At 41.7% G+C, this 12253-nt stretch overlaps 1 protein-coding gene across 1 annotated transcript; it reads left to right on the forward strand.

Moving 5' to 3' along the window:
* The first annotated feature begins 522 nt into the window (after positions 1 to 522).
* rpl14 (ribosomal protein L14) lies at positions 523 to 11548 on the forward strand. Its single transcript, XM_020509681.2, has 6 exons — positions 523 to 659; positions 992 to 1093; positions 5493 to 5587; positions 6760 to 6859; positions 7006 to 7059; positions 11440 to 11548. The coding sequence occupies exons 1-6, from the start codon at positions 585 to 587 to the stop codon at positions 11500 to 11502; spliced, it is 489 nt and encodes a 162-aa protein (XP_020365270.2). The 5' UTR covers positions 523 to 584; the 3' UTR covers positions 11503 to 11548.
* The last annotated feature ends 705 nt before the right edge of the window (positions 11549 to 12253 follow it).

Below are 12253 nucleotides of genomic sequence, written 5' to 3' on the forward strand. Positions count from 1 at the left end.
AATTTTTTCTCCTGGAGGATAGTGAGTGTCTGGAATTCTCTACGCCAGAGAGTTGTGGAGACAAGATCACTGCAAGTATCTAAAGGAGTGGGATCAATTTGTTTAAGTATCAGGGAGTTGACAGTTGTGCTTAGGTGGGTTGAAAAAGGCCTGGTGCATTATCAGATAAGAATTTGATGAATGTGGGGCGGGCTCAAGGGACAAAAGGCCTACACCTACTCCTGTTTGTTATGTTCTTATGTTTCTACACTACATAAATAAACACATTTTATCCACCAGGGAATCAAGGGATAGGCTCAGCTGGCTGCAAAACCCTGCTTCCCTTTTGCGTGTGTCCGCAACATGGACTAGCATTAATATGTGGTCAGGCTCATCCGAGTAAACTGCTCTACTCCGGCAACTCCGGCAAAACTACTGTTTCAAAAAAACCTTAGCTATTCTACGCAAGGCACCCCCTGGTGCCCATTTGAGGAACTTCAGAGGCCTCTCCATGACGCTCGCAGCACTGGGCGTGCGCAATCTGGTTAGAGCGAGGCGGCGGCTGGTACGGGTGCGCGCTCGGGGCCCGGGGGCCGCGCACGCGAATGAGCGCGCGGGGTAAGACCGGAACCGGAAGTCTCCCCTGTCCTTCTCTCTTTCTGCTGTCGACGGCCGCCATGGTGAGTTGTGAGCGGAATGGAGCTGCCGCTTCAGGGCACTCAGTCCCGCAGCTTCGGGCTGCCTGAGGGCCTCGTCTGTCTTTACTTTACCAACGCAAGCAGCACTAAAGCTTTAGCCCTGCTTCCCCAGGGGGCTACAAGGAGGGGAATTAGTCCCCGCTACCGGGGGACCGCGTGTTCTCGTATCCGGGTCCTGGGCCTCGGGATCCCGCCGGATAGAGTCAGCTCCACCCCAACCCCCATCCCCGGCATCAGAATAGACCCCGAGGCCGCCCGACCCCCGGCCGATCGCGCTCTCTGCATTTCCCTGCTGATTTTGTTCTGTTTTTCAGGTCTACAAGCGGTACGTGGAGATCGGCCGCGTGGCCTATATCGCGTTTGGCCCACACGCTGGCAAACTGGTGGCAATTGTCGATGTTATTGACCAGAACAGGGTAGGTGCACTCACTGATCCATATTTCAGTGTAAATTGTTTAGTTTCAATGAAATTCATCATCGCAGGTCACTATCTTAAATTGGGTAGCAATTTGACGGTCGTGCCCATTGGCAGGGTTGTAATTTATTTGTGTTAAGTATTTCGTCAGTCCTAGCTAAGTCGGTATGCACCCTCTCCTAGTTCAGCGATGTCCAATTTGTTTATTTTTGTTTGAAGATTCCCATTCTCCATATTAAATTAACATGGAAGTGCGAGGTGCAAACTGTCAGAAAACGAATATTAACATACTGAAGTGGATATATCTGCTTCTCATAACAGATTCTTGTTTATACCTGATAGGAATCAGGATAGGCACAATGGAGATCGGTTTGGTGTGAGTGTAGAATCATGTGGGGAACACAGTGGAAGTAGAGCCACTACTTGCTGTCTGGCTGCTGCTCTCTCCTTTGCTTGAGTATGGTCCTCTGGGTGGTCATCTCTATGAAAGATATCATAGCGATTGCAGGGATGGACAGGACTGGCAGCTTAATATTCCAGAGTTTAATGCTAAAAGAAGGATAGAGAGGGGGGGATGGTGATGTTTTAATTAGGGTTAACATAATGGCTGTACTTACAGAGCATATTCCTTGGAATATGTCCAGGGAAATTATTTGGCTGGAACTGAGGAATATGAAATGGATAATCACCTTATTGGGATTGTTGTATAGACCCTCCCCCCAATAGTCAGCAGGAAATTGAGAAACAAATTTTGCATTTGAGGTCTCAATTATCGGTGGTTATGGCACGGGATTTTAACTTTCCAACTGTAGACTGGGACTGCCATAGTGTTAAGGGCTTGGATGGAAAGGAATTTAATTGTGTACAAGAAAATTTTCTGAATCAGTATGTGAATGTACCTACTAGGGAAGGTGTGAAGCTTAACCTACTCTTGGGAAATAAGGCAGGGCAGGTAACTAAGGTGTCAGTGGGGGAGCAGCTTGGGGCCAGTGACCATAATTCTATTAGTTTTAAAATAATGATGGAAAAGGATAGACTAGATCTAAAAGTTAAAGTTCTAAATTAGAGGAGGGCCAATTGACAGTATTAGGCAAGAACTGTTCAAAAGTTGATGGGGGTGGGTGTTTGCAGGTAAAGGAACAGCTGGAAAATGGGAAGCCTTCAAAAATGAGATAGCAAGAGTCCAGAGACAATATGTTCCTATTAGGGTGAAGGGCAAGACTGGTAGGTGTAGGGAATACTGGATGACTAGAGAAATTAAGTTTTTGGCCAAGAATAAGAAGGAAGCGTGTGTCAGGTTTACAGCAGAGATCGCGTGAATCCCTACAAGAGTATAAAAGCAGTAGGAGTATACTGAAGTAGAAAATCAGGAGGGCAAAAAGGGGACATGAGAACTTTGGCAAATAGGCTTAAGGAGAATGCAAAGGGATTCTGTAAATATATTAAGGACAAGATTCACGAGAGAGAATAGGGCAAGGCCACGTATGTGTGGAACTGCTGACGGTGGGGAAGATACTAAACAAGTGTTTTGCATCAGCATTTCCTTGGATTAGGATTTGGAAGATCGAGAATTGGAGGAAATAAATAGCAACATCTTTGGAAAATGTCCGTATTACAGAGGACGTGGTGCTGGACGTCTTAAAGTGCGTAAAGGTGAATAAATCCCCGGGACCTGATCAGATGTACCCAAGAACTGGGAAGCTAGGGAAGTGATTGCTGGGCCCCTTGCTGAGATACTTGTCTCATCGATAGCCACAGGTGAGGTGCCAACGGACTGGAGGTTGGCTAACGTGGTGCCACTATTTAAGAAAGATGAGGAAAAGCCAGGGAACTTTAGACCGGTGAGCTTGACATTAGTGGTTGTTAGATGGAATCCTGAGGGATAGGTTTTACATTATTTGGAAAGACAAGGACTGATTAGTGGACATGGTTTTGTGCGTGTGAAATTGTGTCTCACTAACTTGATTGACTTCTTTTGAAGAAGTAATGAAGAGGATTGATAAGTACAAAGCAGTGGACGTGATCCAAATGGACTTCAATAAAGTGTTCGATAAGGTTCCTCATGGTAGACTGGTTATCAGAGTTAGATCACATGGAATACGGGGAGAACTAGCCATTTGGATACAGAACTGGCTGGAAGGTAGAAGACAGAAGGTGGTGGTGGAGGGTTGCTTTTCAGGTTGGAGACCTGTGACCAGTGATGTGCCACAAGGATCTGTGCTGCTTTTTGTCATTTACATAAATAATTTGAATGTGAACATAGGTATGGTTAGTAAGTATCCAGATGAAATAAAATTGGCAGTGGAACAAAGAAGGTTACCTCGTTACAACAGGGCCTTGATCAGATGGGCAGTGGGTCAAGGAGTGGTAGATACAGTTTAATTTAGATAAATGTGAGGTACAGCATTTTGGTAAGTCAAATCGGTGTAGGACTCATACATTTAATGGGAAGATCCTGGGGTGTGTTGCTGAGCAAAGAGACCTTGGAGTGCAGGTTCATGATTCCTTGAAAGTAGAGTCGCAGGTAGACAGGATAGTGAAGGTGGTGTTTGGTATGCTGGTCTTTATTGGTCAGTGCGTTGAGTATAGGAGTTGGGTGGTCATGAGGCAGCTGTACAGGACATTGATAACAGTGTGGAGCTGGAGGAGCACAGCTGGCCAGGCAGCATCATTTATTCAGAAAAAGTTTTTCTGAAGAAGGGTCCCGACCGGAAACGTCAGTTTTCCTGACCCTCTGATACTGCCTGGCCTGCTGTGATACTCCAGCATCAGCAGTTCTTACTATCTCTCTGTACAGGACATTGGTTAGGCCACTTTTGGAATATTGTATGCACTTCTGGTCTCCCTGATATGGGAAGAATGTTATGAAACTTGAAAGGGTTCAGAAAAGACGTGCAAAGATGTTGACAGGTTTGGAGGCTTTGAGCTATAGGGAGCGGCTGAATGAGCTGGGGCTGTTTTCCCTGGAGCGCAGAGGCTGAGGGGTGACCTTTTATAGAGGTTTAGAGTGAATAGACCAGGACTTTTCCCTGGGGTGGGTAAGTCCAAACTAGTGGGCATAGATTTAATGTAAGAGGGGAAAGATTTAAAAGGGACCTAAGGGGCAACATTTTCATGCAGAGGGTAGTGCGTGTATCGAATAAACTGCCAGAGGAGGTGGTGGAGACTGGTACAATTACAACATTTAAAAGGCATCTGGACGGATATATGAATAGGAAGAGTTTTGAGGGATTAGGGCAAAACTCATATCCAAGTATTCTGTCAACAGTGCAGGGTGGGTGGGTTGGGAGGGGTGGGAGTTGGGGTAGGAATGTGGGTTGGGGGAGACAGGCTGATGACAAAGATCTGCTGCAGTCAACCTGGAGAGTGCCAAGAGGATCAATGCAACTTTGAGTCTGGAGGAGCTAACTGGCTGGCTTCAGTCACGATTTATTTCCCCAAGATCCATGTTTGATCATTTCCCATGACATTCCAGAACACCCTGAGGAACACCATGGTTAGTCAGTAAATGGTACTAGATTAATTTTAGGATATCTGGTCGGCATTGGTGAGTTGTACTGAAGGGTGTTTCCATGCTATACAGCTCTATGACCCTGCACACTCTAGTTTGAGAACATCTGCTCCAGAACCAGAAGTGATGGATCAAGCTCCACCATCAATCCATGTACAAAAAAAACAACCTGACACTTTGAGTAAAACCGAGAGAACTGTGGATGCTGTAAAACAGGAACAAAAACAGAAATTGCTGGAAAAGCTCAGCAGGTCTGGTAGCGTCTGGAGAGAAATCAGTGACACTAGAAACATTAACTTTGATTTCTCCACAGATGCTGCCAGACCAGCTGACCTTTTCCAGCAATTAGCTTTTTGTTCCTGACACTTGGACTGCTATAATTGGAGGCTATTTTGTAATTCCCAGTCGAACTATAAATCACATTTGCCAAATCACTCCCGAAAGGAAATGATCAAAGATTCCACTTTTTGTAGCTTTACTTTGACGTGAATCAGAGCAAACAGAAATTACACATGAATTAAGAAATTATACCTCAAATAAAAAGTTTCCCTTTTCATGGTTGATGCAGCAAAGACCATGTGGCTACCCCCTTCCTGCTAAATACTGACCATCTTGTTCTGCTTCAGTTGGGGTTCTTTCGGCTATTGCCCCTTCCCCTTTAGAGCTTATCCCCAAACACACCATTTTCCGCTAAGGCAGAAGAATCTGTGTTCCTCTTCAATCTGGCTGATAACAGCAATTGATTTCCCTCCTTGTTGCCACTGTTTTGAACTGTTTGGGGAATTTACCCTTTACTGTGCAATCTTTCTGTGCCTTCCAATGTAAGATTGTTCTTGCAAACTTCAGTGATGAACTGCATCTAATCACCCATCTGTTTTGAATCTCCTAGGCATTGGTGGATGGCCCTTGCAGTGGAGTCAGGCGACAGGCAATGCCATTTAAATGTATGCAACTTACTGACTTCAAGATTCAAATCCCACACAGGTGAGGCCCAGATGTCTTTAACAAAAATTGCATATCCTTTTTATACAAAATATTTAGGTAAATAAAAGCTGAGCTCAAATCAATTCTTCGATCTCTTCAAAATCTTGGTTTGGACTCCAGCCTGGTTTCTGTAATAGGCCAAGTCACCAATGTTTTTAAGTTGAGTTCAAAGATCAGGTTTTGAGTGGACTGAATAGAATAAGTCATAAATTACACAGCAGCATTGCAGAATATGGGGTTGATCATATGGTTTCCTTCCTAGAGTAGCAAATTGCACGGTTGTTACCTAATTATCTATAGCTCAGCTTGGCTGTGCGGGCTCTTTGCCACAGTGTAAATGTCTTATGTGTCACTCACATTACCAAAATGTATTTGATGACTTCAGTTGAAGTTCTTCGCATTCATGCGTGCAGTCTGACAGTTCCTTCAGGTTTTCTTCAAAACAAAAAACGCAGGGAATTCAGGGCAGAACATGAGGTATTTTTGGAACTGGATCATCCAGAGAGTGGTTACAATGGGAAGTAGTAGGGTGGCTGACATAGATGCACTTAAGGGAAATCTGGGTCATTACATAATGGCGCAACAAATCAAATGTTCTGTTCTAGGTTTGGATGAGGGGAATTTGGAGGAGGTTCATGTGAAGATTGAATAAAAGCATATTATTGTTTTGCCTGTGCATTCTATCCAGCTAGATTCCCTGTCATTCATACTGTGTGCTTGTTTTAATATTGTTTGTAAAATATATTTCCAAAACTGCGTGTCATCAGTTTTGACCTAACATTTTGCCATGAGTATGCCTCACTTTGTTGTTTGACCTCCAACTATGTGTATTTCTGCATGGCTGCTCTTGTTAATGTGTCTGTTATTTAAGAAAGTTAGTTTTGTTTGGTAAGCCCACCCAAGAAAGGAGCTTTACTTTGAAAATAAGTAGAACTTTTCTGGCTGAAGAATGTCAACGCTCCATTTACTTTGTATTTTTACTGTTTCAAACTATTTCTGTTGTCTGCCTTATGTTCTGTCACAGGAATTATTTGAGCTTTTTAAATGTTATCTGAAAAATGAATCCTGTCCAAAAAAAAATCTTATGAATTAGGAGTCAGAAGCCTAAAAATAGTTCAACACATCTTGTTAGCTGGATGACTTAAGAGGTATATGTTTTTATATTTTCTTAGTGTTCGTCACAAGTTTGTAAAAGCTGCTTGGGAAAAGGAGAAAATCTCTGAGAAATGGGAAGCCACCCATTGGGCAAAGAAAATTGAAGCCCGTGCAAAGGTAGGTGCTGGACCTGTTTTAGTTTAACTGTAAATTGTGATGAAACACTTTCATATTTGCATTCTAATGAGCATCAATATCTTAATTAACACGTCTGAAAAGAAGAGTTCATTGAATTTGTCTTAACTCTGTTTCTCTCACTCAAGAGAGCCAAAATGACAGACTTCGATCGCTACAAAGTCATGAAGGCCAAGAAAATGGTGAGTTTGCTTTCGCAAGAATAGTGTTTGTTAATATTATCTGGTATTTCATTAAGTCATCAGTTTTAATTCTTTGTCCGTTAATGAAATCAGCTTTGCAGCTTTTAAATCTGTACATTTAGTTTATTTTGTGTTACAGCATGCTTGTACTTAGTGATTGACTGGCTGGTTTAAGTGGTGAGCATACATGATAAAAGGCTTCTTTCATAACTGCTTTACTTAAGTTTCGCACTAAGAAGCATTTCAACTAAAGAGATTTGCCTTATGAGGACATGTCATTAGGTTTCATTGAAATTTATGGTAAATAAGGTTCAGTGGTACTTCTTTCAAAAAATAATCGTCATGACTGTACCAGGAACTGCAAGTAGAGTTACCACACATCAATGTTGTATTCCCTCAAATGTAAAAAGTTATAGAACGTTTCAGTGACTTGGTCAAAGGTTTCAAGCTACTTGGGGTAGCAGATAAGCTTAGTTCAGAAATTACTTCATCTGCTGGGGTGTCTAGAATTGAGAGTCTAAATATTGCAGTCTGGTTTTTCAGAAATAAAATTAGTAAAGGCCTCTACACGCAAAGACTGATACAAATTTGGAACCTTCTCTTGCAAATACAAATTAGTTGAATAATTGTCAACTTTAAATCTGAGAATGATGTAGATATCTGTTAAGGAATATGAGACAGACAGCTATATGGAGTAAGGTTGCAGATCAGCTGTGATTACATTTGAATGATGAGCTTGAAGCTAAATGGCTGACTCCTGTTGCTATTGAACACTGGTATGAGCACTCACTGGAAGCATTTTGCCATTTAGCCCTTTGAGCCTCCTCCACCATTTAAGGGGTCATGGCTGATCTGATTCTGGACTCAGTTGCACTTCAATGTCTGCCCAGTACCCAACAACTCTTATGTTCATCAAGGATCTATCTAGCACCCGTTAAGGTATTCAATGACCCTAACTCCACTGCTGTGGGGGGAGAAAATTCCACAAACTCTCAACCCACCTGGAGAAAATTTTTCCTCATCTCTATCTTAAATACAGAGCACTTCTTAGTTTACAAATATTCCTGGGATGTGTGTATCTTCTGCAGTGAAGACTGCAAAGTGTTTATTCAGTTATTGTGCATTATTACCTTTCTGATTTTTAAATATCTACGCATACTCTAGTTTCTCCCTAATTTTATATGAATCTTCCCTGATTTTACATTATACCCAATCCTCTGACTGGCCACTGAGCTTGAGAGTTATGGTTTTCTTTCAATTTCATGCTATTGTTAACTGTTAGCCACAGATGGTGTGCCCTTCCCATTTTTCTCACTGGAATGTCTCTGCCTGTTATTAAGTAACTCTTAAAATATCTGCCACAGCAACCTGCTGACCTGTCCTTTAAGACATAGGAGCTGAAATTAGGCCATTTGGCCCATCTTGTCTCTTCTGCTGTTCAATCGTGGCTGATAAGTTTTTCAGTTCCATTGTCCCACTTTCTCCCCGTAACCTTTGATCCAGTTGACAGTCAAGAACCTATCTATCTCTGTCTTAAGTATTCTCATTGACTTGGCCTTCACAGCCCTTTGTGGCAATGAATTCCATAGATTCACCACTCTCTCTGGCTGAAGTTTCTTCTTACCTCTGTTCTAAAGGGTCTTCCCTCTTTTTGCTCTCAGGCTCTGCTGTCGGGTCCTAGTCTATCCTGCTAATGGAAACATCTCCCCAATGTCCACTCTGTCAAGGCTGTTCAATATTCTTTAAATTTCTAACTACCGACTCAACCTGCAAGTTTGCCTTAAGAGTATCCTGGACTAGGACTCCCAAGTCCCTTTGCGCTTCAGATTTCTGAATTTCTCCCTATTGCAAAAATAGTCGTTGCTTCTCTTCTTCCTATCAAAGCTCATGACCTTGCACTTTCCCACGTTGTATTCCATCTCCCGCTTCTTTGCTCACTCTCCTAACCTGTCTAAATCTTGCTGCAGCCTCCCTGCCTTCTCAATACTATCTGTCCCTCCAACCAGCTTTGTATCATCTGCAGACTTAGCCAGAATGTCTCAATTCCTTCATCTAGATCATTAATATATACAGTGAAAAGTTGTGGGCCCAACACTGACCCTTGTGGAACATTACCAGTCACCGGCTTCCATCCTGAGGTGGACCCTTATATCCCCACTCTCTGCTTTCTGCCAGACAGCCAAACTTCTATCCATGCTAATACCTTACCTCTAACACCAAGGGCTGTTATCTTACTCAACGGCCTCCTGTGCGGCACCTTATCAAAGGCCTCTGGAAGTCCAGACAGATAACATCCATTGGCTCTACTTTATAAAGCCTCAGAAGTACATCCTTGCTCTTTACGTAACCTGCACGTTATCACCTCAAAGAATTCTAACAGGTTTGCCAGACATGATCTCCCCTTAATGAAACCATGCTGCCTTAGCGCTATTTGACAACGCAGTTCCAAGTACTCTGAAATCTTATCCTTCACAATGGACTCCCAACATCTTACCAACAACCAGGGTCAGGCTAATCGGCCTATAATTTCCCATCTTATGCCTTACTGCCTTCTTAAACAGGAAGGTTTAGTGATTTTCCAGTCCTCTGGGACCTTCCCTGACTCCAGTGATTCCTGAAAGATCACTACTAATGCCTCCACTATCTCTTCAACTATCTATCTTAACCTAAATTAGCGTGTCACTTCATCCAGCTGTCTTCAAACCTTTCATATTTTCAATTGTTTAGATTTTAAATACTGGCTGTTAGTCTGACTCTTCTGTGAAATACATTTACTGATTCAATCATATTACAATCGTTGCTACGTAGAGATACTTCTCGTGTGATTTAAATAAATTAATCTTGTCTCATTGCACATTACTAGATCTAGGATAATTTGCTGAATGGCTGGCCCTAAACTCTAAGAAACTGTCCCAAAAGCAAACTATGAACTCCTCTTCCAGACTACTTTGGCAGTATTGCTAATGTAACCGCTAACTAACAGAGCTACTCCTCCACCATTTGCTGGTTTTCTGTTGTTCCGAATGTCATGGTCGGTTATTCATGTTCCACCTTTTGTCGTCTTAGCCATTGTCCAGAGACATGGTTATATCAGATTATATCTATTTGAGCTGGCAATACATCCGTTTTGTTACAAATGCTATGTACGTCCAGGTTTAGAGCCTTTAGTTCTGTCCTTTTGCTGTTTTTGTGATTTCTAGCCTTGTCTGCTGGTGCACTCTTGAGTTTGTATATTTGTCCTGTCCTCTCCCTTTAAATTATCTCTTTTCACTCAATCCCTGTCCCCCACTATTTAGGTTAAAGCCCTCTCTACTGCTCCAGTACATGTTAGGAGCAAGAGTAGATCATTTGGTCCCTTGAGTCTGCTGTTATTCGGTAAGATCTTGACAGATCTGATTATGGCCTCCACTCTACTTTTTTTACTACCCTTGATAATCTTTGACTCCTTGTCAAGAATCTATCTACCTTTACCTTAATATTCAATGATTCCACCTCCACTCCTCTAGGGGAAGATAATTTGACACTTAAATTGCTTTTTCACAGTGTGTTTATCCTGCTGCTTTACTAAAATGGGAAATGTCCAAATCTCCTCCACTCCATCCCCCACCCCCCAAAAAAAATTGTTGCTGCCCACAAAAGGAAACATTCTTTCAACATTGACCATGTAAAGTTCATTCAGGGTTTTGTACACAAGATTATTTATATGATTCACCAGTACACAGGTCCTGGCACATTTCAGGTGAAGACCATTATAATGATACAGCTTCCACTTCTTGTGGGATTGGTGGCCATGCCCGATGAATCAAACTCATTTCTTCCACACCAATCTTGACTCAACATTCAACTCATTATTACCTTATTCAGTGTATGTCAATTTGCTCACAGCTCAGGTAGTAGACCAAAGACCTTTGGAGGTTCTGCTTTTCACTTTAACTCCTAGTTTCCCTGAGCAGAATCTCTTTCCTAGTTCTATCTATGTTGCTGGTACCTGTGCCAAATGCAATAATAGGATCCTTTCATTCCCATTCCATTTTTTTCTCCAGCCCAGATCATACTTATCTGCATAATTGTCAAACTGAGAGAAATCAATATTTATTTAAAAACTGACTTTTCTAAAATGGCATTTACAGGCTTGTGATAGGTAAAATGTGAAGTAAATTCAATTAAAGATTTGTAATGTTATGCATACTTAGTAGACCCTTTATGATTTGCACCATGGTCACAAAGGGGGGATATGTATGCCAAAGAAATGAGAGTTAACACCTGATGCTGTCACAGTTCCCATTTGGTTGAACAGCAGTGTGTGATCCTGACAATGTTTGCAATGGCTAATAAATCAGAGTGGATTGTGGTAACCTTTTTTTGTTTTTCCTCTCTCAGAGAAACAAAATCATCAAACACGAGTTGTCAAAACTGAAGAAGGAAGCCAGCAAGAAAGCATAAATGTCCATTGTTTCAGCAAAAGAATAAAGTTTATAACAAATTTAAATTGGTCCATTGCTTTACTACCGATGTTCAATATTTTTGAGTAGATTACCAAAGTAAAATATCACATGAAGTTGGAAGTGTTTGTGTTTCATTTAGACTGCAAAATCGTAACTTGTATTACAGTTTTCTCACCATTCCATTACTTAAAACAAAGTTATGGAACTTTTGGAGTTATGGAGGGAAAAGTCTTCGAGTTTGATATCAGACTTGCTCATTGTGCTGATCTTGTAAAAATAACAGCACACTAAATATGCCTGCTGCTACTGTGCAATTAGGCTAGGAGGTTGGGGTGAAAATTTCTAGAGCTGAGTTGATTTATGCCATTGGCCCACGCTTCTAGTAAGTTGCATTAAGTTGGTAGGTGTGCAAACATTGTTAACTGCATCGACTCAGATTTTTGTTTCTCGTCCCACGATTCGTTTTTCGGACTGCTATTGCTTGTATTTAACATTACAGCAAACAAGCAATGATGTGATGTACTGTTTTTAAAGATCGGCATGTCATTCTTTAAAAATGACTCCAGTCCCCATCATCGTTAAATACTATTTAGTGGTCCTATGAATTTATAATATCAAGGTACTAGCTAACATTTAGCATTATCTGGTCCATAAAATTAACACCCATTACTCAATTTAGTAGTTCCGCAAACTATTTGCTGTAGTACTGCTGTTATTTCACAGTTCATTTCCTTGGTATGGTTCCAACC

The sequence above is a fragment of the Rhincodon typus genome, chromosome 4 (genome assembly GCF_021869965.1).
Source record: "Rhincodon typus isolate 14 chromosome 4, sRhiTyp1.1, whole genome shotgun sequence".
Taxonomy (NCBI): domain Eukaryota; kingdom Metazoa; phylum Chordata; class Chondrichthyes; order Orectolobiformes; family Rhincodontidae; genus Rhincodon; species Rhincodon typus.